This window comes from Phascolarctos cinereus, unplaced genomic scaffold (assembly GCF_003287225.1).
Source record: "Phascolarctos cinereus isolate Bilbo 61053 unplaced genomic scaffold, phaCin_HiC Scaffold_4;HRSCAF=312, whole genome shotgun sequence".
Classification (NCBI taxonomy): Eukaryota; Metazoa; Chordata; class Mammalia; order Diprotodontia; family Phascolarctidae; genus Phascolarctos; species Phascolarctos cinereus.
Genome location: NW_027555847.1, coordinates 174,823,755 through 174,848,632, shown reverse-complemented (window position 1 = coordinate 174,848,632; position 24,878 = coordinate 174,823,755). Strand labels below are relative to the sequence as shown.

Here is a 24,878-nt window from a genome sequence, read left to right as displayed (position 1 = left end):
TATCAGCTTTCAATGTAGATGAACCTTGAATAATTTTAAAATATCTGAATCAAAACTACTAAAATTTATTTGATACCACTGAGGTTCTTAAACATAAATTTAATAACAGTATTTGGGATATTTTTACTGAAACCCCTAAATAAGTTCTTCTTGACAAAAAAAGGAAAAATTTATTCAACACATTCTTGAAAGTTTCAATTGCTTTATTTTAGTAAAATATATGTGGAAAGTAAAACTTCCATTTACTTGAAATGGAAATAAGAAGTGCTAGTCATATTTGAATATTCAAAGTTTAAGTGAAAGTTAAAATCTGAAGTAAGAATTATCAGATTTCAAAGAAGTAAAACACAGTAAAATACACTTGACACTAGAGCTACTTCATAATCTTTCTCTGATGATTAAGATCTTACAGTGCCTTAGTTTGTCCTGAATACTAATTATCTATAATACTCGGGGCAAAAAATCAGTTATTTGATCTTTCTGGTTATTTGGTTTCTGTGTACTCAGGATTTTGCTCAAGGCCACTCTTCCCAGAGAAGACTGTGAGCCTAAAGGAATAAGATGAGAATTGAGCATCTTGAGTTGGGGGAGAGGAAAGGGAATTGTGTGTGTGTGTGTGTGTGTGTGTGTGTGTGTGTGTGTGTGTGTGTGTGTGTGTGTGTGTGTGTGTGTAAGGACTTCTAATTAGGTCACTACTACTCTTTTTCTTATAACAATACTTTTTGAAATCTAGCATTTATATTTTCAAAGTACTTTTTAATCAAATTATAAGAATGGCAAAAAGTGGCACAGTAATTGCTATATTAACCAATGAAACTTGTTAATTGATATTAACTAAAATATAAAATAAATAAAATTGACAACACCACTATCCTTTTTGTTCGTTCAAACAAAAATAAAAAGACATTTTCATGATAAAATATACATAAAACTATTAATTTTAAATTTTATTTTTTCTCTATGGTACAATAATACTTCATAATGAAAGTTGCTATATTTAGAAACAAAAATTATTAAATGACATAATATTTCCTTGGTTCAACTCACTGCATTTTAGAAAATAAATTTTAGCCACTTGATGAGAACAATTTGTTTAAAAGCAATCATTTCTCTAGGGACCCTTCAACTTCAATGGCCTCCTTTTTCTTCAGCCATGCAAAAACCGAGGACACTGTACCATCACCACTTTGTTGTGAGAAGCAAAGGAAAGTAGCCCAGACAAAGCCACAGAGGCCCGTATATGCCATTCTGAGGTAAATGGGAACAAAACTGAAGTTGGTAAACTGTGGCAGAAAGAAAAAAGAGTTCATTATTGGTGTTCTCTATAAATTACACTAAAAAGTTAACACAGAAAGTAGGTTTGAAACTCACCTGCACAAAAGGCCAGTACATGAGACCAGTCTGCAACAAAGGAGAAGTTTATTATTTTGCTTTGCAATTAAATGGAATGATTTCACTGCTCAGTTTACAAAAGCCAGGGAAGTACATGGCAGAGACTAATCATGTGGTATTCAGTTTACGCTAAGCTCCTCAAGTTAGATCTCACTTGTTAACTAGAGAATAAAATAAAAAATTGTGTTAGTCATTCTCATACTCTGAGAATAGAATGCTAGCCAGTGTTAACAATGAATATGTAAGACAAACATTTGTTGAATACACATTAAAGTGGATATTGTGACATACTTTAATACTTTATCACACAGCACAACTAACTCAGGAAAGTACTTATAAAAGATGACATCAATTCATAGGAAAATATTTTGGAAACATAAGGAGCTACCACTCTGTGTAAGACTATCAAATAATTCTTTGATATGAATATAATGCTCTAAGAAGAAATTAAAACTACATTAAATTGAAAAACATTGTTTACCTGCCTTCTTAGTGGATTCCAAAATAGTTCACATATATCATTTTATAAACTTCAGTTGTACCTTTCTCAAAAGTTTATCAATCATGAAGAATTTGCTTTGTTTTTAAGGGTCTTAAGTATTTAAAAGGATAGGTCTAGTCCTAGATCTAGTTCTAGAAGAGACGTCACAAATCATCCAGTCTCATATGCTCATTTTAGAGATGAGGAAACCAAAGTCTGTGAATTTAATGCTTTTCCCTAGTCACATAAGTCATGACAGAGATAACATTTGAACCAGGTAGCAGCAGGTAGCTTCAGAGCTAGTGTTCTTTTCATCACATCACAAAGTTTGGGGTTTTTTTAGAGAAGAATCAAAAGTTGTCTCTTTCACAATCACGGAAAAATGTGTAAACTGACATAGAATTGAAGATATAAAAAGTCACACAGGTAGTTAAGCATCTGAGAAGGGATTTGCAACCCTCTCTCCTCCAAAGCCATTGTGCATTCCACTGAACTATTCTCCAAAGCTCCAGTCAAAGGACAAGAACAAATGGTTTAAAGGAAATAGAAAACTATCAATAACCACCCAAAAAGTGTTAAAAAATCAGTACTAATCAGGGAAAAGCAAATCACATAAACTTGCTTTATTATCTCACCGTGAAACTGGCAAAAAATGCTGAACGATGGAAAACATTGCTGGGAGGGCTCTGAAAAGATAGCTAGGTGGCATAGTGGATAGAGCACCTGCTCTGGATTCAGGAGGACCTGAGTTCAAATGTGGCTCAGATGCATAACACTTAGTAGCTGTGTGACCCTGGGCAAGTCACTCAAACCCATTGCCTAAACAAAATAAGAAATAATAGGTACATAATTGACTCCAGGTGTAATTGTGAATTGGCTCACCCATTCTGGACAAATTTTAAATTACACAAGAAAAATTACTGGATTGTTCACATGCTTTAAAAGCAGAAAGTCACACTATTGGAACTCTTTAATTGAAAAGTGTGAACCATTGAATAATTTCATCTTTTAAGGTGGTTATCTGCAAGAAAAATTTCCTAAGTCAGTCTCTCAGATGGGATGTGACTGGGTTGGAATTCTGCCATGGTGTAGGAAATGATGAGCTGATTGATTTAAAAAAACATGGAGAGTTAGACTTATGAAAGAAGATGTTACCCACTTTCAAAGAAACACACAGATGATAGGAGGAAATAAGCATAGTTAGGCCTTACATATATGAGTATATATGTGTATTTATATATGATTATAGATATTTATGTATGTGCTTAATTGTAGCCTTCTTTAGAGTGGTGGGGGGAGGGAAGGGGAAAAAATAAAGTTAAAAATGCACAGCAGAGAACACACACTCTGGGGATCATTGAAGTGGATTAACTAATTCTCTATGAAGCATAATATTAAGAAATAATATATCATAAATTATGTAATAATTTAAGGAATAATAAGTCGATTCATCAACTCAACAAACATTTACGAAGCCATTACCCTTTGCAAATATATATGCAGACCCTGGCTATAGATATCAAAATTTAGATAAGATACAGTCCTTGCCTTCATGGAGCTTACATAGAGTCTAGATAGGACACACATATACATACAAACATACATATGTATAAAGTATATAACAAAATATGCATGAGAACATACTATCATAAAAAGATCTTGCAAAACAAAGTACTATGTAAGGTTTACTGGGAGAAGATTAGTACTGGTGGAGGAGATGGCATTTGAGTTAGGTTTCAAAAACTGAGTAGTTGCATTAATTGTAAGTTGCAAGTTGCATCATCCTAAGTATTACTTCAACCTGAAAAAAAGGTGGGAGGGAGGACATTACAAGCATAGCAAACAGTATATAGGCAAAAATTTGAGAGTGGGAAAAGTGCAGGAAGTGTTGAGGAATCAGAATTTGGATTATAACTTGGAGTAAGCAAAATGAAGTAATATGAAAATAAGCCTAGAAACAAAAGATAGGACCAAACTTTGGTGGATGGCCTTGAAAGCCAGGCTAAGGAGCTTTCATACTACCATTGTTGAGCAGTGGAGTGACATGACCAGACTCATATCAGACCCAATGCTCTAATGCTGAGTAAAGTATGACCTGGTTGGTACTTACCTTATAAGTATTCCAGAATTTCTGCCTCAGGTCCAAAAACTTATCCTCTTTCTTCTGAAGTATACTCATGCCTATTTGTAAACAAACAAACAAACACATACAATAGGAATTTTTAAAGGCCTAATATAGATTTTGTCATATTGCTGAAGAGGCTGAACAGCAACAGTACCAGAAACAAAGGCTACTCACTTCTCCCAACAGTGTACATGACAAGTGACACTTCGACTTAAAAAAGGAGTTGGAGTGGCCTAGAAACTGCAAGTTGCATTGTCATAAGTATTACAAACAGAATTTAGAAGCCAGGAATCAATATTGCCTTTTTGATAGGTTCTTTACAAACCATATTCTTCCACAACCTGCAAAAGCTGGACTTCTCCCTTTTATAAAAGATAAAAATGAAATTCCAATACCACGCTTTTAGGTAAAATTGGGACCAAATTCTTAACCTAGATATGTTGATGCAAAATCAAGACAACTAAGAAACACTTTTCAATGACAACAATTTAGCCAAAAAGGTGAGGACCCTGTCAAACATCCCGTTTCTTGCATCTTTATATACCCTGGGGCACATCATCAAACAACCCTTTTATAGTCTCTGAGCCCTAGGCCTTCCAGTTCTGAGGCCCAGGTTTTCTCATTTTTCTCTGGTTTCTTTTGTCTGTGGTTCATTGAAACTGTCAGTCAATAACCAGCAAGTTTTGTAAGGAGTGCTGACTCCCTCCTGAGACAAAGCCTTGCATTTGGGACCAACCTCTGACCCAGATTCTGTAAAGGCTCAATGTGAAATAGTGTGAGGAAGGATGGAGTTCACTAAGGGTGCTGCTGTGAACAGTAAAATTCAGCAGCTTTGTCTGTGCATACTGTCTGGGTGTATATATTCCTGTATGTTAAACCGTCTGTTTTTTGGTTTATGCAACCACTCTGGGTGAACCCAGAGGGTCAAGAAGGAGGAAGGGAGGTCGATAAATGTACAGACATTCATCACCAAGAAGTATAGCTGTGGGTTTTGTGTGTGAGTGATAATTTTTTTCCTGCAACCACTCTCTCAGAGTCGAAGTCACTTAGATAAGTGGCTACACTTTCTGGTGAGAGAACCACAACAAACTGGTTGTCTGTCCATGCACATGTGAGGGTTGTGAAAAATCTTTTGTTTCCCTATTTTCTGCAACCAGGTCGCTAGTTACATTTTCTGAAGTGATCCACAAAGATAAATGGGTTGCATGCGGTATGTTTACGTTCATGTGTGTATATATATATATATATATATATATATGTCCACGGGTTGCATTTGAATAAATGAAATCTTTTTGTTTCATTTTTTGCCATCCCTTTCCAAGAGCAGGATGGAGGTTGCTACAATTCTGGTGAGAACACACCATATATTCGTGCACTTGTGAGTGTCTGCCCTTACAATGCAAGGCCTGGGAGTGCATGTGCGTGTTTGTATGGACGTGACACCTTTTGTTTTCCCGTTTTCTGAAACTGCTCCCCAAAAGCAGAAGGGAGGGTCGACACGTTTTCAAGTATGCACCACAGCAAAACATGACTGTGCATGTGTGTGTGTGTGTGTGTGTGTGTGTGTGTGTGTGTGTGTGTGTGTTGGATTTCTGTGCGTGAAATCTGCTTCCCCGTTTCTACATGCCTCAAAGTAGAAGGCATGTAGCTTATTTTCGGGCATGGACCATACGGTTTATGCGTGCGTGTGCGTGTGCGTGTGCGTGTGACATCTGATGGCCTGTTTACAAAGGAAAGCAGCCGGCTGCGCTGAGCTGACACCTCCTGGAGCCAGGATCCGCGTGGTCACGCCGCCTGCCCTCCCCGACGCCCAAGGGGATCGCCTCCTGCCAAGCCGGTCTTCCAGCCCCGGCAGCGCGGCCCCGCGGCCCGCCTCGCTCCCGACCCAGCCTGTACTCCCCGGCCGGCCCTCACCTATATAGAAGCCACAGAACCCGATGGGCATGCCCACCAGCTGGTCACACAGTAGCTTGGTCAGCAGGGTGCGCGGCGCGCGGCCGGGCAGCGCGCGCTCCAGGAGCTGCATCCACACGTAGACGAAGTTCGCGTGGAAGCTGATGGCCACGGTGGCCGCGCGCCGCGTTTGCTGCCAGTCGTGCTCGCAGCCCCGCAGGCGCTGCTGCAGCGCGTCCCCGGACGAGTACAGAACCCCATAGAGCACCACATTGGTGGGCCACGGGTAACGCTGGACTGTTCGCGGCACCACCCGCCACCAGCCCCACATCGCCGGCCTGGTTCACCCCCAGCTCAACCCCCACTGGCCGGCTTACTGCGCGTCCCCTCCGCCCACCCCGAGCTCTGGGACAGCGCCTCGGGTGGAGACGCCGGCATGGGCGGGAAGGTGGACCTATAGCCTCGTCCTTCCACGCACCCTAAGGCACCACCACTAGCGACAGTCAGGCCTCCCTCTTGTCTTGCACCTAGTGGAGCCACCTGCCTTCAGCTCTGCCTCCCTCGTTGAGCTTCTATTGATGTATGCCCCAGGCCAGACCTGCCCCTTCTTAGACCTGCCTCCCTAGGTCGGTCCACTCCTATCAGAGCTGCCCAGGCCACCTCTGGTTTAGATTAGGCCTTTGCCCCCTTTCTCAGCTGCTTCTCTGGCTCCTGCACTAGCTGCCCTTTCAGACTTTGCCACCTCCTAATTTTGCTATGCATGCGCGCCCTCCTCGATCCTTTTCCTGACTTGAACCCCACTCTGTCTACCTTGTGGTCTTTGGGAGACATATCCTTTTATCCTTCACCTTCCTCCCTCCTCCAGTTCTGCCAAGTCTTGTCTCTGGTCCATTCCTGACCACACACCTCTCCATTACCGCTTGCTTTCCTTTCTTCATCACTTTATTTTCCCACTCGCTTTCAAGCTGTAGTAACCTACACCTTCTGCCCAGTGGGTTCCTGGCTCCACAACTTCCCAATTGCCTCATTTCTTGAGGACTTCTTTTTCAATCATTCACCTTTTGCCACTCCCTTTCAAGCTGTGATTACCTAAATAGGCTAGTTTGCCCAGGCTGACCTGTATTCTGACCACTATACCACAAAAACTTTTTTGTCAGTATCTTCAGAAACTTGACTGTATAAGACACAGTTGACTCCTCCTTTCCTCTTTTCTCTTCACTCCACCTTGAACTATCAAAAATCCAACTGCAAGCATGAGCAGAAATCAGCTTAGTAAATCAGCTTGTCAACAGTACCTGAAAGATTGAGATTATTATTGTTTGGGATGGATTTGCTTTTGCTTTATACAATTCTGATTTTTTTTCTTTTTCCCTACCTATTTCAAAAAAATGTAATTATGATAAATGGCATCTCTATACAGGGACTATTAAAAGTCCCTAGTTAAATTCATCAGATAACGAGGAAAACAACAGAGGTGATGGAAACTGAGCAAGATTGGAAAATGCCATCAAGCATTTGTTTAGAGGTGTGTGGTGTTATAATATGTTATAAAGATCACCCCAGACTCAGTTCCGAAGGGTGGTGTCTCAAAGACTTTTTATTAAAGAGGTTTATGTGTGTCATTTCAATTCTCCTGAGAAGTAGGTGCTCTTCCTTGGAAGGAGAGAAAATGCACATGGTAAAAGAAGCCAGAGCAATCTTTATAGTTAGTAATTGGCTAACTCCTCCCTTCTGGATCAGCATTGGTCCTAATCCTTCTGGGTTACAACCTTCCTTATATGCCCCACCCCTAACATACCTTATGTGCCTAGAATTGTGTTATTGCTACCCCGCTTGGAGGGAGAAGTAGCCTGTCTCTGCTGATTTCTTATCGACTTATGTGGAAACTTAACTCTTTCATTTCTCACAATTCCTACTTTTTTTTTAAATAAAGATTTGGTTTCCACACCTTCGCAATTTCCTTATCTTCCAATCTCCTTAACATGATTTCACATTCTCCATCACTGGGGAAAGTCTTGTTGATACATAAGGTATCATCATCCTTATATTGCCAGAGCCTACCCTCTGAACTCCCACTGTGGGTCCTACTGGGATAATCCTTAGTGAGGGATGTCTCTATCAATTGTTGTATCAGTCCCCTAGTGCATGGAACTTTACAACATCCTACCGCAGTTAATACTCCTGAATGGATACAGCTATTCCTTTACATTTGCCAAACCAGGATTCCAACTATCCCTTTAATCAGTTATCTATCCAAGAGTTCTCTGCCAACTCCTCAGCTAAAGTGGTTAAACCTTGCAATGCCTTAATGATGGTTCTATCTGGGGCTGTACTTCTGGGCAACATTTCATCAAGGATTTTGGAGACTTAAAACAATATAGGAGAAGGAAGGGAGGAATTGACAGACACACTGACAAAGTTAAAAGGGTGTAGTCCCCTTATTAAGTACAGATTCAGAGACCCAAAAGTAACAACAAACTGTTCATTTAAAGCTTCAGAAGTCTCTTCTCATACAGCTGTCCGACACTCTAGACTGGCAAAGTCCTCTGGTCTAAGTGCTGTTCAAACAGTGTCCAGCATACTCTCTTCTTGTAGAGAAACCTCCTTCTTGTGTCCACTCTCCTACAACATTGGTCTCAACACAATTTTTAAATTACTTTGCCAATAACCAGGGTAAATAATGAAAGTTAACCCCCATCTCACCACTATTACAAGGTCAAAATTGGAACCTTGGCCAATTGTCATATTTTAAGAAACTCAGAAAAGTTAGAACCTAGCCTTACACTCGGCATTACTTGTAGTTTTAGGTCAGAATTCATTCCTCTTCATACTCCTCCATCAGGAGGATGAGATTCCACTAAGGAATTAATAACAGACTCCAATACATAGCAGTTAATTTCAAACCAGTACACATCAGATACCTCTAGTCATGTGCAAATCCCAACTTCTAGTCATGTACAAATAAATAATCCTTAATTAAAATGGATGCTTCTTTCAAGGCATTTACAATAAACGTCATAAGCTACACTTCTTTTAACATTAATTAATTGTATCAAACTGAGACAACTTACAACTTTAACATCAACTAAGTATTAACCAAGTAGCAGAATAATATCCTAGTTCCACAGTCTCCTGGCCTAATTATCCTTATACCACTATGAGAAATGAAAGGATCCTGACTTATACGGGAATGTACTAGTAACATATCAAGATTGAATACTTAATTCTGAAGTTCTAGGCCAAATAACTCAATCTTATATTTGCATCTTACTATAACAACTTCAGATGTTCCCACATCAATCAATTTCTTTTTTTAAAATACACTCGATATTTATGCTTACAAAACTTACGATTATACGAATTTGCCATGAAAGAACAGGGAATGAGTAAGGGAACCATGTTTCCCTAGATTCACATCAATTCCAGGCAGAAGTTATATGTAATGACCAACTGCATTGAGCCAGGCTTAAAGTCTGCCAGGTGTCATAGTGGGGGAAATTGAGTCAGGAGAATCCTACCTCAGCCATGCAGAAAAGTCATTCTCCTGACCTTCCCATGAGAACACCCTCTTGCAGCTCATAGGTGCAGCTCACAAACCCCTTTGCAATTTGCTAATGTCATAGGTCAGCAGCTCAATCAGTTCTTAGTTAACCAGACCTGGAGCTAGACTCAGAATAACAGTTCATTAACAGTCCCCAAGATCTTGGATAGCAAATTCTCCTTATCAGGGTTTCAGGTGTGACTATAGTTTCACATTAATTATGGAACATCTCCAAAGTGAGCTCTAAGTAGTTTGCATAGCTTCCTACACATGTTCTGATTCCTAATAACGTCCTGAGTGAAACAAAGTTTCCATTAAAATCATAAATTGCTACTCTAAATAAATTTGCCTCTCTGTTTCTCAAGCTTATTTATCCCTCTCTCTCCATTCTTAATCTGAAAGAATGAGACACTTTCAGGACTTGAATCCTATCCACATGATAAGTTCAAACAGTAATTTTAACTCTTGCAAGGCCATGGAATGAATTGAAATCGAAACAGTAAGCTCTTTTCCTTCTTACAGCTTATTACAGAAATTTAGATGCTTTAGTATTAATCACTAGCCTTAGATCTATGATGCTGCTTCTGATGGGGGGGGGACCCAAGCCAAGATCTTCTCCCCTTGCCCCAAAGGGAATCTGACTCCCGTTTGTCTACAGGCCCCACACCCTCATCTCCCTTTGAAAGCCTTAGCCTTACCTTTTAATCTTATTCAGTTGCACCCCTTCACCCTAAAAGAACCTGGCTCCCTTTTGTCTGTGGACTCCAGAAAGCCCTTACTCTTGTCTCAAATGGTTCCTTGTGGACTCCCCTTATCTCCTTTTGGAAGCCCTAGCGCCCCACCTTTTGATTTTGTGCAGATGACTTTCAAACTTCTGCCTTCCAGTCCCCCTTCATTGTCTCTTCCCATTGTCTATTCAATCTCTCAGACCTCCCAATCAGAATTCTTACCTAAACCCTTTTCCCAGCCCCCTTCTCTGGCCACCCAAAGTTACTTCAGTGTATAAAAATTCCACCCTGGCCCCCATTCAGACACTGAGAATCTCACGCCCAAAAGGCTGAGACTTCCTCATGCCAGCTCTTCCTTACCAGCCATCACCTGCCCTAAGTGTTTTATCACTAATAAACTTTTCCTGGCTGGAAGAAGATTTGAATTGAATTCTTGCAGGCAGGGCCTGGCGTCACAATGTTGGGGTTCCCAGCACCCCAAAACCTCTAAACCTCTTCATTTCCATTGAGACTATTTCCCTAATAGCACCCTCTTAAGTCCAATCCAAGGACACAACAAACCCAAGAATGAAACTCTTAAAAGTTCATAGTAGGTTTGAACATAATTTTCTTACAAATAGAAATTTAATAGGCCCTCTAAAAGAATATCAAAGATTTCATCAAAACTTTTTTTCATAAAAGTATCTCCCTTTGTTAAAAACACCTTACAATGTCCTGAATACCATAAAATTCCTAGTTACCTAAATTCTCTAGTTAAAAGGTGTCTGTATAATAATTATGAGAGTTTATAAAATCTCTTTTTTTTGCATAATTACCAAGTTTATTTTCACACACATCAAATATTTTTATCAGTACTTGACTTAAACAATAACTCCAAATAGCTTAGTTAACAATTTTAAACTTCATAAAAGCCAAATAATCTCAACTAAAACTTCCCCTTTAAACATAGACAGAACTTGGAAGTTCTCATTTCTTACATTACAGTATTTAAAAGGAAATGTTAGAAAATGAGATCATATAGAGCCCCCAACAGCCTCACTCATTCCTTTTTCTCTTTTCTCTGAAGGCACAGTTCTTTATCTAACATTCCAGATCATAAAATAAATTGCCCTTCCAAGAACATAACTAATACAATTGTTTACCAGATTACATCATATAAGAGAATTCAGAACTATGTAAACAGTATATTAAAAACTTGAAACACACCCAATTAATTATTATCAGAAATTAAAAAAAACCTTTTCTTTCTTTCTGAACCCCTTCCACCAGGTCAAGAAGTCTCCTGGGGCCACTCCCACCCCAACAGACTGGGTTTTTTTTTCCTATTATCTATGCTAGCCCATCATTGTCTTTTTACTGGTCTGATAACCTCAGGCCACATCCAAGATTCAAACTCAATAACACTCCCAATCAAGGAATTTGGTGGATGGGGGCCTAGATTTCCCAAGCCCACCAGCCCCCCTCTTAAGAGCCTGGTCCATAAGGCTTACCCCCAACAAACCAAGACTTTAGCCTAAAGAAGGCCTGGGTTACAATTTTTTTTTAATTTCTGAGGTCCTGATATATGAGAGAATATTTCATTAATTCTAAATCAATACATATCAATAAGTTTTTCACAATAAAATATCTTTGTACCACAAGGCATACATTATAAAATTATTTCCACAACTGTAATAAACTTAGAAACAATCCATTATCCCTTTAGATGAATGCACTACCAAATCACTTTGCACAAAGAATCATTCATCTCATCATTAATATGTTGGAACTATAACTTTCAACCACCACATATTTTTATAATAGTTAAGATTTCAAATGAAGATGTGCTATCATATTAAATATGAATATAATTATTGCTTATAACCAAATATACCTCACTAGGTAGTTAATAGTTTCAAATTCTCTCATTTTTATCATGGAATGGAATGCTGAAATAGTGAAGCCCCCACAGTGTAGCTGACCCCTCCCTACATTTCTCAGAAGATGCCGTGCTGAGAAAGTAGAGTGTCACAAGGACATCAGGTGACAGAGTCACATCTTGTTCACCTGGATTCTATCCCTCCTCAGGCCCCCTCCCTAGCTGTTGAAGCAAACCATTCCCTGTTTCAAGCCTTTTTTATCCTGGGTGCTGGGGAGAAGTTTCTGTGCTTAGACTGCGAGCTCTGAAGCCCAGCCAATGGGAAGAAGAGCCAGTGGGTGGGCAAAGGGGATTGCAGTTAGGATCTATATGATCTGCTGAGCTGAACACACTTCTGCTCTCTTTGGTCAGCACCATCTTTTGGGTGCTCTGAGGGAGCCCTTTCTCGAGGAAGCCAATAAACGAACTATTCTTTTTGCTACTATCTCTGGGTCTCCAATTTATTGGTAAGGGTCTTCAAACCCCACACATCACTAAAAGACCCATTCCAGGTCAAGAGTTACTTTAGCACCATTTCTGCCTCACAATGGTCCCCCAAATTTTACAATCTAAGAGTTTTTAAAATACAATATAATTTAGAAAATACAGTAATAACTTAAACAATAAACTGAAGATAACATCAATTGCATTTCCATATTATCACATATTGAAATGATTGCTCTTTATTGCTTTCAACAATTACATTAACTAATGATAATATCACATCTCCTAACAACCATCATTTTTGTTATGGAACAATATACTTAAATCCAATGAGATCCAAATTTATGATCACTAATGATAAACATTTAAAAACATTTTTGTTTTAAATCCATTACTCTTGGCCCTTTAAAAGGAAATATTCTCCACAAATTTATATCTTCCCTTAAAAAGACACTTGGTGAAAATTCCTGTTCTAAATAATTCTCCTTTTCTTCCCTACTTCCTGAAAGAAGCAAAGAAAAAGTCCCCTCTTCTTCTTAGAAGCTTATCAGATAGAGCCACCCTCCTGAAAATCTCAGGCTTCAGCAATCTGAACAGGGCATAACCCTCTATCATTTTGTTGGTTTTCAAATCAAGCTACAAAATTTTCATTTTTCAATCCTTCTACTTAAAAGACCACTTCCTCACACCTTCTCAACTTACTTAAACTATCTAAAGCTATCCAGAGGGTATCCCCATCCAAGAGTGGGGAACTTAAGACCCCCACCCAAATTACACTCACCTAGACTAGGCAGCTTTCTTTTGCAAATCTGAAGGGAGATGAGAATTGAATAGGACTCTCCCTCTCCCCTCCTCTCTCTTCCCAAACCCCTTTTACAACTTTACTATGTATTCTAAACAATTCACTGAAATCTTATCACATTAAAAGACAGAAAATCTCTTATTTTTCTTTCCAACTCTAAACACCTAGCCCCTGGACCAAATAAATTGGTGGCAGGGACACAAAGACAACTCAAATTCTTAGTCTTGGGATCCCATTAAACCTGAATTCAAATTCTTCTCAGCCCCTTTTTTTTCTTTCTGTCTCAGCCCTAGCCCTCTTGGGTGGCATGCTCCAAATCCAAATCAGCTGCCCCTTCCACTAACTTCTGAGAGATTCTCTCCCTGCCTTTTTGACCCTAATCTCAATCTCCTGCTGAAAGCCTGAGACAGCAAGTTTTCCCACTGTTCCTTCTCTAATCTCAGACCTCAAAAGTTACCCAAAAATTTCCCTGGCAGGCACAAAACATCCACAGACAGAGAGACAGACAGCATGTGCGAGCAACTCCAATCCTAACCTTAACTGGTCAAAAGAAACTCATTTTGTCCCAGGGTCCCCTTTGAATGGCTCCTGAGGTTTTCCTACCCTTTTTTTCAACAGGAAAGTTTTTCCTAGGTAGTCCCACTACCTCAATTTTCTAGCTAGCATTCTCCCCAGCAGGGAGATCTCTGGGGTATCTCTGGATACCCGAAGTCCTTTCCCTGGCGCCTTTTCCTTTGAATTCTTCCCTCCCATCTCTAAGTCAGGTCTATTAACCAAGGCTTAGTTGACCCAGACAAAATGACTCCCAGAGATAAGGTTCTCTAAGTCAAGTCTATTAACCAACTCTTAGTTAACCCAGACAAAATGACTCCCAGAGATAAGGTTCTCTAAGTCAAGTCTATTAACCAACTCTTAGTTAACCCAGACAAAATGACTCCCAGAGATAAGGTTCTCTAAGTCAAGTCTATTAACCAAGGCTTAGTTAACCTAGACAAAATGACTCCCAGAGGTAAAGTTCTCTAAGTCAAGTCTATTAAACAACTCTTAGTTAACCCAGACAAACTGACTCCCAGATATGAGGGATAACTGGATCAATAAAGGCAGAATTTTTCCATTAATTTCTTCCTACCTTTGTAAATTTCTTCCTGCCTTTGTTTGGTATATATATCAACTTGAGTAATTTTCCCCCATTTTACTTTTTTTTTTTTTTGCCAATGTTCAACCTCTCTCTACAGCAATTGCTGCCGTCTGTGGGGTTTCACAAGCCCCAAGAAAAGCGAAATCTAAGTACTGGGACCATTAAAAGCAACTGGAGCTCTCTTCCCAGCCCACTTAGATCCCACTTTTCTCAGTAGTCGCTTGAATCCTAGGACAAGTCCCCAGATTTTATAAAAATGACCCCAGATTCAGTTCTGAAGACTGGTGTCTCAAAGACTTTTTATTAAAGAGGTTGAAGAGCATCATTTCAATTCTCCCGAGAAGCTGGTGCACTTCCTTGGAAGGAGAGAAAATGCATGCCAGAAAAGAAGCCAGGGAAGCTTTATAGTTAGTAATTGCCTAACTCCTCCCTTCTGGAGCAGGATTGGTCCTAATCCTGCTGGGTTACAATCTTCCTTATATGCCCCACCCCAACATAGTTTATGTGCCTAGAATTGTGTTATCACAACCACCCCCACAGACTGGGAAGTTAGCCTGTCTGTGCTGATTACTTATCTACTTATGTGGAAACTTTCATTTCTCACAGTGACTCAGAAAAGGTCTGGGGGCTGGGTTGCAAGCAAGGGCCGGGAAATAACTCTGAGAGCAAGAGAAACGAAAACAGAGCAGCCAAGGGAAAGTGAGTAAGACACACGTCCCATGCTGAATCTCTCCTTCTGGTGGATGTCTTGAGGAAAGGTTAAAAGTGTCAGGGGTCTGTATGCGTTTTGTATATGGTTGGGTCCGTGAGTGCTATATATCACCTGTAAGCAGGCTGACCAGCCTTGTGGGGGATTCGTGAGCATGTCTGTGGACGATGTATCCATGTTTGAGTGAATAATGCAAATGTGTCAGTGTTGGCGTATGGACAAGGGTTTGGGGGAGGGTTGTGTTTCTGTGACTATGCATTTGTATACCTCTGCATGGTGTGCATGTTTGTGTATAACAGTGTAGCAGTGATATCTCGACGTATATGAACTAAAGGGAGAGATAAGGATATCATAACCTCAGATACACTAAAAGTAATTCGAAAGGCCTCTAGCTCCCTTTTGTCTGGAAATCTGGAAATCTATGCTCCTAAGTGCTTGCAAAAGTGTTAAGGAATGAATTACTTTTCAGAAATCCTGAATACCTCTGTCAGTGACAAAATACAGTGACTTTAAGAATATAAAGCACATATATTTAACAAAAACGAACATCTGGCTTGTATCTGGGGTTTTGCATCCAATGGCCCATATTCTTTAGGGCCATTTTTGCACTAGGCAAATGATCTAATTTTGGAATCTCTGTAAAAGAAGAAGATTTCAACCCTGCAGCAAAAGGGGAAACACTTGTCCATTTGCACTGTTTCAGGGTGACAACAAGGCAATTTAAACTGAAAAGGTTCTGGAGTGACTTTTTGCCCTTGGACTCACATCCTGGCTTAGTGCTTTGCTTTTCCTGAGAATGCCAATGACTCAGAAGGGATTCAAGATAACTATAAAAGACCAGGTCAACAGAAGTATATATTCCCAACAATAGAGGATTCTTAACTATATAATGGCTTCGTTCTTATCTTCCATGAATTTACTGAATTGTTTTCTTAGCTAAGAGAGGAACCCTGTTAAACTGAAAATGTACATAAGGATATAATCCATGACATGTATACTGTGTATAAAATATAATGGTTTCTTAGGACTCTATAGTTCTATACATGATAATGAAAATAAATCAACCCTTTTTTCCATGTATCTTTAATAGTTTCTTCATATGTTCCTACAAATAGGTTTAGATCTTTTGATCTTTAAAAAAAAATAGCCTTCGCTTCATTCCCAATGCCCAACATTCTATCTCTCTCCCACCCATTCACTGCTAAAGTTCTGTAAAAAACTGCCTACAGGGGCAGCTAGGTGGCTAGAGCACTGGCCCTAGAGTCTGGAGGACCTGAGTTCAAATCAGGCCTCAGACATGTAACACTTACTATCTGTGTGTCCCTGCGCAAGTCACTTAACCCCATTGCCTAGCCAAAGAAAAAAAAAAGCTGCCTACATGACTGCCTCTACTTCCTTACTCATTTGTTATCTACTTTCCATCTCTCTTACTGTACTGAAACTATATTTTCAAGATAATAATCACCAAATGACCAAATCCAATGGTCTTTTTTTCATTCTTATCCTCCTTGACTGCAGCAGAATATCTACATTATTGCTACATCTCCCCTGGCTTTTGTTTTTTGTTTTTTTCCTTTTTAGGCAATTGCGGTTAAGTGACTTGCCCAGGGTCACACAGCTAGTAAGTATCAAGTGTTTTGGTCTGAGGCGGCATTTGAACTCAGTTCCTCCTGACTTCAGGGCCGGTGCTCTATCCGCTGTGCCACCTAGCTGCCCCTCCCCTGGCTTTTGGAACACCACACTCACCTGATTCTCCCACCTCTCTAGCCATTCCTTTTTTTTTTCTCTCTGTCACTGGCTCCTTGTTTTCATCTTTTAAGGTAGGAATTCCCTTATGGACACTGACCCTTTTTAGGTAGGTGTTCCCCTAAGTTTCTGCCCTGGGCCCTCTGCTTTTCTCCTTCTATACTATTTCTCTTGGAAATCTCAATCGCTTTTATGACTGTGAATATCACCTCTATGCAAGTCACTCACAAATTTATATCTCCAGCTCTGATCCAAGCTCCAAACCAGTATTTCCAGCTCTACTTAGATGTTCCACTGCCACCTCAACTTCAATATGGCTTTCCCCTAAAACCTCTTCCTCCAGCTGACATCACTATTTCTGTCTGTGGCACCACCATTTGCCCTGTCTCTCACATTAGAAACTTTGGTCTTCTCTTTGACTCTCTAACCCTCTCATCTCTCATTTTCAATTATCATTTTTTTGATTCTACCTTCATAATATCTTTGATCATCCCTACCCATTCTGGTATGAACTCTCACTACCACCCACTGCACTGTTACAACAGCCTCCTAGCACGTACTCCTGCCTCCTCTCTCTCCCACCTCCAATCTATTCTCCACACTGCTTTAATACTTTCCTATCTTTCTAAAGACAAAAATGGAATGTAGATAGAGCACCAGCCCTGAAGTCAGGAGGACCTGCATTCAAATCCGGCCTCAGACCAAACACTTATTAGCTGTGTGACCCTGGGCAAGCCACTTAACAACAATTGCCTGGAAAATGAAATAAAATAAAATAAAAATAAAAATGAGACATTCAGACTAAAACAAAATAATCATGAATGACCTGAGCAACTAAGTGAACTAGGCGTTCACCATTGCTTATCTACTTGAGCTTTGGAGAGCCTAGAGACTGTGACTAGAAGCCCAGCCTTTACACTTACCAAAGGAAGGAGAAGAGCAAGAGACATCTGGGAGAGGCAGTGGTGTCAGGGAAGGTATGACTGAGCTGAAACTGTAGGTTGGGAGTAGCAAACTGCCACAGCCTCTGTGCCCAAGTGGCTTCAACCACACGGCAACTATAGGCTAAAAGAATGATGTGGAATTGGAGGTTCTGTTTTTAATCACTAACATCTCTTGGAGTTAGAAATGAAACAAAGATATGTTTTTTAAAAGGTTCATAGCATATTGTTAAATTCCCCAAAAGCAGTGAACAAAAGGAATTCAGACTCTTATATTGGCCTGGACACAAAAGAAGACCAGAGTCCAGTGGAAGAAGGCATAGTAAGTAGAAGATTGAGGAAGGTTTCTTCTGGGGCAGGGGCCTGGGGTCAACTCTTAGGGATCCCCTCAAAGGCAGACTTGGGTGGCTCCATTCATGGGAGGGTTGGGAAACAGAAAGGAAAATTAGATAGTTCTTCTCAAAGTTCGAACTTCTTTGCCTGTGCATTCAAAGCCCTGCATAACCCAATACCTTAACTTTCCAGTCTTTTCTCTTGCAGCTCCCTTCATTTACTCTGGCTTACAGCCAAACTGTGTCATTCTCCATTTCTCATAGATGTCCTGCAGTTTCCCATCGTTCAGACCTAGGATCACACTATTTCCTAATTACTGCTAAACTTCTTTTACAAGATGACATCTGGTGCAGCTATGTGGTGCAGTGAATACAGCACCAGCCCTGGAGTAAGGTGGACCTAATTTCAAATCCAGACGCCGATGCATAATACTTACTGACTGTATCACTCTAGGCAAGTCACTTTGAAGAGGTCTAGGACTTTTGGGGTGCTGCTGGCACCCCGACATTACGGTACTGGGTCCTGCCTGTTAGAATTCAACTCAAATTTTCTTCAGCCAGAGGAAAAGTTAATCAGTGATAAAACACATAGTCTGGGTGATGCCCGTTAGGAGAAGCAGGCAGGAGAGGTTCTCAGCCTTTTGAGCATGAGATTCTGAACCCTGAATGAGGGCCAGGGTAGATCTTATATACTTTGGGTGACCAGAGAAGGGTCTGGGAAAATGGTCTGGGAAAAAGGTCTGGGTGAGAATTCCCAGAGATTGGAATGTCTAAGAGATTGAACAGACAATGGGAATAGATAATGAAGGAACTGAAAGGTATCTGAATGAGATTAAAAGGTAGGCTAAGGCTTTCAAAGGGAGATGAGGGACTGGGGTCTGTAGACAAGGGGAGCCAGATTCCCTTTGGGGCAAGGGGTGAAGAACTTGGCTTGGGCCATACAAAACATCATTCCCCCCTCAAACAAATTTGACACAAATTCTTTTGGGGAAAGGGGTGAAGGTCTTGACTTCTGAAACTGCTTCCTGCTGGCAAGAGGCGTAGAGCTGTCCCTGCCTCTCTGGCTCCTGTTTGAGGGGTCAAACATGAAAACCTGGCTGATGCCAGGTTCAGCAGGCTAGAATCCTTGGGTTGGTATACAGCCTGCGCAGTCATCTGAAAAGTGATGGCTCCAACCCTAGAAGAAAGGAATCTGGCAAGGATATTTAGTAAACATGGATGAAACAAACGCAAAAATATGATCAGTTTGTAGAATGAGAATAGGAACCAGTATAGAAAGATGCCAGGACTCCCATGAAAAAGATTTTGGAGCACTAAAGTTATTGTGAATTTCTTGCATCCAACTAGCTTTCTCCAAAATATGAGCAGTGCAGAACTCTATCTGCCCGAAGTTGTTATACATGCAACAAAATTTGTTTGCTAAAGCACATACAGTCCCATTGGAGGCAAGCAAGTAGTCTAGGGCTATTCTTTTATCTAGAACTACTTTTGCTAAGGAATCCAAAGATTGCTGCATTTCCCAAGACCATAACTGTCACATTTGCCAACTGGTGAATAATCTCTGTAAGCTTAAAGAGAATATGTTCATGCTGTAAGTTATACCAGGACGTAAGATAGTGCGCTCCCTTTTTTAACAGATCAGAGGACATTTCCCCAAAATCCATGTTTTGCCTTTAAGTTAGAGACTGTGGGCTGTTTGGCATTGAAAATGGAGAAGGGCAGTGCTAAAACTCTGAGAGTGCACACCCCAAAGTCTTTGTAGGGTGTCAAACTTTGAGTGACCAAAACAGTAGTTCTGGGGTCTTCCCATATGTTGGCACTTTGTTTCACCTTTTCCCCAAAATTCTTGTCACTAGTGATATCTGCACAGACTAAGGTGCAGGTCAAAAGATTAGCAGAAATGCTTTGAAGCCCTCCCTCCACAAGGGTGTTAACTTGTCTAGTGGTCTTGCAGCTTGTCTCCCAAGTATGGGAATATTCCCCTGTGGAAAAGCAAGGTGTTGATACAGAGAGAGTGGCCCATAGAGCAGTGGCAAGCATAAATGGAGTGGCCTAAACTTCTGAGAAAGTCATATTGGGAAGGGGGGCTTTGTGGAGATTGGGAGTGTTCTAAAGAGCTTCCCAGTTTAACTAGGGAAATATTTCCCCACTTTTGGAGGCCAAATGCAAATTTAGAGGCTTCCTCAATTAGAATGACTGTAGAAGCCACCACCAGGAAGCTTGCAGGCTTTCCAGTGGCTCCTAAGAACTGAGTTGGGGCCTGGAAGTCAATTTAGATTCTAAAATCGCAAAAGCCTGATCTGGGCCCACTCTTGAGGGAGTGAGTCAGGACCCAGAGGACAGTCATAAGGGGCTTAACAATCAAATTATTATTAGGGATCCAGAGTCTACAAAATCTATCCATGCCTAGAAAAGTTTGAAATTGTTTCTTAGTGGCTGGGACCGGAGTTGGTGCCCAGAAACTTTACAGACTGGCATGCTATCTGGACTTTGTTCAAAGAGACCCTATAACCTTGAGTTCCCAAGAAATTAAGCACTCCTGAGGCAGGGAACAAAGAAGTCTCCTGGGTGGGGCTACAAATACAGGGAAGGAAAATACTTTAGGGTCTTGGAGGTGAACAACAGCAGGGGTGGCAAAAGTATCCCAAATTGTCTCACACACTTCCAGGGGAACATGGGGAGGTCTGGCACACAGAGGGAAAAGGGAGATGGGAGGCTTAACTAGAGAAAATTGGCTCCCCAACCTCACCATCAGGTTCCTTCCCAACAAGGGGGCAGGGCAAGAGGAGAGCATAAGGGAGGAGTGTTTAAACAACACATTCTCAAATAGGCAGGGGGAGGGGTATGTCTGGAGACATCCCTCAGTTGCCTCTGGAAAGCCCATGACCAGATGGGTCAAAGGGCAAATAGGGCCAGAGTAATTGGTTAAAGCAAAAACATAGCCATGATAAAGTGGGTAACCTTAACTTCAGCCTCAATTTCTGCCCAAGGCTTGAGAGAGATGAAAGTGGGAGCATTGCCCAGACCCAGGTTCCCTTGTCCTCCCCAGTCTTGAGAGACTGGAGGACAGGGTAGTGGGGGGCTGCTCTATCACTTCTCCTACCTTGGGGACAATCCTTCCTCCAATGTCCCTCCTGGTCACATCTTGGGCAAGGTCCTGCAGGTGTCCCTCTTGGGGGCACTGGAGGGGCACTCCTCGGACCAGTGAGCCTCCCAGTGGCCTCCCCTGCCCAAGTCACTGGGCTTCCTCTGAGAGGGTGCCCTGGAGGGAAACTCCTTGGACCAGTGAGCCTCACAGTGGCATTGAAAGCAGGTTTTCCCACTGCCCAAGTTGCCAGGAAACCCTTGGGTCTTTTCCTGCCCATGGCAGCAGCCAGGAATTGAGCATGTTCTTCGTCTCTAGCCCTCTGCCTGCATTTTTTCTCCTCTGCTGCAACTAGGCTCCTGTTGTTAAAGACTCCAAAGGCAATCTCCAATAACTGATCCTGAGGTGTTTGGGGTCCCATTGCCAATTTCTGCAGTTTTTGCCTAATATCTGGAGCAGATTGGTTAATGAAATACATGCTAAGGATTGCTGCCCCTTCAGTAGAGTCAGGATCTAAATTCATATACTTTTTAATGCCTTCTACTAGCCTATCTTGGAAAAGGGCAGGGTTTTCCTTTTCTTCCTGAGTAATTCCCTTAATCTTTTGAAAGTTTACTGCTTTTGAAATGCTGTTTTCAGGCCTTCTAAGAGGCAAATCATCATGTAGTCTCTCTTTCTCCTATCCGCACTATTCTGATAATCCCACCCAGGATCACTAGCAGGAACAGCAGCTGTTCCTGGGGGGTATTTTGTGGGGTCATTGCTAGCAAAACGATCCCCAAAGTTTTGAGCTTCTTCCCAGATTCTCTTCCTCTCCTCAGTGGTACAACAGGTGGAGAAGAGGACATGCAAATCACCCCAAGAAAGTTCAAATTGTAGGGACACATCCCTGAAGCCCTCAGCAAATTTAACTGGATCTTCAGAGTACCGACCCAGTCTTTCTGTAATTTGGGTGAGGTCTGAAATGGAGAATGGAACATGCACCCTAAGTGTCCCATTAGGAGGGCAGGTACTTCCCTTAAAGGAAAAAGCCCTGAAGGCCCTGCGGGAGCAGGGACTTGTGGGGGAGGGAGGTAGGAAGTCCCACTTTTCATGAGTGAAGGACTGGAAAGTGCCTGGCTGAACTGGCAAGGCCGAGGAATCCGGCTGGCAAGAGGGAAGATTACCTGACACTGGAGGAAGGGGAGGGATCAGGGGAAAAGACGCCATGGCCATACCCTTTTCTGGAGCTAGAGGAGGGGTCCTGTCCAAAGTAGAGGTCTGGGGAGGAGGCACTGAGTTGAGAATCTCGTCCGGACCTTAAGCTGGAGTCTCTCTGGAAGTAGAGGCTGGGGAGAGGCCCGTGCTCAAGGCCTGAGTAGAAGTAGCCTCTAGAGCAGAGGCCTGGGGAGGAAATGGAGGGACCAGAGGAGCAGAAGGGAGGGTCTGGGGAGAATGGGGAAGAGCTGGAGAGGCCAGAGGAGAGTGGGGTGGAGATAGGTGCTGGGGAGGCAGTGCCAATGGAGGTTGGGAAGAAGGGGATGCCATAACCCTAGGAGCCATAAGAGGATTGTCTAAAAGGTCCATTTGGTCCCCACTCACCAGTAGTGGGGTGACTCTAGCTAGCAGCATCTTACAATCCTTTCTGAGAATAGGATCTCTAGAAAGCTCAACAAAAGCCATTAAGTAAGAAATCTCCACCCATTTTCTTTCTCTGCACCAATATTTTTCTAACTCTGAGAGGGTCTTTACCTGTAATGTCCCAAAAAGGGGCCATGCCTCACAATTTTCCAGGTGATACTGAGGCCAAATTCTGTGACAAAAATGCACCAGCTTTTTCTTTTTAAGTTCTTTACAGAAGCTAAGATTTTTCCAATTTAGTAAAAGACAGCCCAAAGGCGAATTTTTGGGAAATGAAAAGGACTGACCTATTGTGGGCTTAGGAAAAAGAAAAAAAAAGAAAAAGAAAGAAAAAAATATACATCCAACAGTTTCCCAATTCACTAGTGCCAGAGAGAACTGAGAAGTTTGAACCTATGCTTCCTGATAGGGAGTCCATCCTCTATGCTAAGGAAGGTATATACCCAGGTGCAAGGGCTCAAGCAGAGGCACTGGACTGAAAAGCTTGAGAACATCAGGCAGAATTGGGGAGGGGGAGGCTTACGAGTTGTGGCTGAAGAAGAGTTTGAGATTTGGCAGTTACCTCCCAGTCAGGGAACCATATGAAGGGGTCTAGGACTTTTGGGGTGCTGCTGGAACCCCAAGATCGCAGTACTGGCACTGCCTGAAAAAATTCAACTCAAATCTTCTTCAGCTAAAGGAAAAATTTATTAGTGATAAAACAATAGGCCGGGTGACACCTGTAAGGACAAGTGGGCATGAGAGGTTCTCAACCTTTTCAGCATGAGATTCTCAGCCCTAAATGAGGGCCACAGTAGATCTTATAGAATTTGGGTGACCAGGGAAGGGTCTGGGAAAAGGGTCTGGGTGAGAATTCCCAGAGATTGGAATGTCTAAGAGATTGAATAGACAATGGGAATAGATAATGAAGGAACTGAAAGGTATCTGAATGAGATTAAAAGGTAGGCTAAGGTTTTCAAAGGGAGATGAGGGGCTGGGGTCTGTAGACAAGGGGAGCCAGATTCCCTTTGGGGCAAGAGGCTAAAACCTCAGCTTGGGCCACATCCCATCAATTTAACTCTAATTTCTTTGCCAAAAAGAAAAAAAACTTGACTTGTTTGACTGCTGGGCATCAATTGACACTGTTGATGGTGCGTTCATCTTGCTTATCCTTTTTCCTCCTGGGCTTTGGGATCCCCACACTCTTCTGGTACTCCTACCTCCTTAACTATACCTCTATCTCCTTCACCACCCTTGTCTACTTGCTAGATTCCTACCCAAAGCACAACTTGAATACTATGGCCTCCAGGAAGCCTTCCCTATAATGACCTTCCACCCACACCCACGCCAATAGCCAGTTGGAACTCAATCTGTTGATATCTCTCTTGGCATGTATTGCTTTGTAATATAATTATTGCATGTATATATTATAAGGAGGCAGCTAGGTGACTCCTAATGGATAAAGCACTGGGCCTGGAGTCAGGAAGATTTTAATTCAGCTGGCCTTAGACACTTATGATTATACTGCAATAAGCCCCCTGTCCCCCTGCTGGGCACTTAACCTCTGTTTGCCTTAATCCAAATGGCAATAAGGCACCGGCCTTGGATTCAGGAGGACCTGAGTTCAAATCCGGCCTCAGACACATAATATTCACTAGCTGTGTGACCCTGGCCAAGTCACTTAACCCCAACTGCCTCACACACACACAAAAAATCCAAATGGGAATCCACTCCAGTATCTTTGCCAAGAAAACCCCATGGGCAGTATGGTCTACAGGGTCATGAAGAGCTGGACATGACTGAACAACTGAACAACAACATATTAGAGTCCCCATAGAGTACACCCTAATGAAGGAATGACATCTATATATGTCTTATCTAAACTGTGTACCTCCTTCAGCATGTAGCATAGCACACAGTGAGCATTTCATTCATGTTTGTTGAATTGAATTGCAATGTTCCAGTTGCTTATGATGTAATGAAGCACTCTCCAAAGAAATTTACTTCAAGATGTATCATTTTCTA

The 24,878-nt window shown here is 41.6% G+C and overlaps 1 protein-coding gene across 1 annotated transcript; it reads right to left on the bottom strand.

Moving 5' to 3' along the window:
- Positions 1–922: 922 nt before the first annotated feature.
- On the bottom strand, positions 923–6,436 carry LOC110218791 (mpv17-like protein). Its single transcript, XM_021001755.2, has 4 exons — positions 5,913–6,436; positions 3,984–4,054; positions 1,372–1,401; positions 923–1,283 (listed from the first exon to the last, which is right to left on the bottom strand). The coding sequence occupies exons 1-4, from the start codon at positions 6,220–6,222 to the stop codon at positions 1,104–1,106; spliced, it is 591 nt and encodes a 196-aa protein (XP_020857414.1). The 5' UTR covers positions 6,223–6,436; the 3' UTR covers positions 923–1,103.
- Positions 6,437–24,878: the final 18,442 nt, after the last annotated feature.

Bases quoted from the DNA above. Each gene is read 5' to 3' on its own strand.
- LOC110218791 (XM_021001755.2), bottom strand. From the start codon at position 6,222: ATGTGGGGCTGGTGGCGGGTGGTGCCGCGAACAGTCCAGCGTTACCCG. The intron at 1,402-3,983 runs GTAAGTACCAAC...CCTTTGTTGCAG, and splicing joins AATTCTGGAATACTTATAAG to ACTGGTCTCATGTACTGGCC. The intron at 1,284-1,371 runs GTGAGTTTCAAA...TTTCTGCCACAG, and splicing joins TGTACTGGCCTTTTGTGCAG to TTTACCAACTTCAGTTTTGT.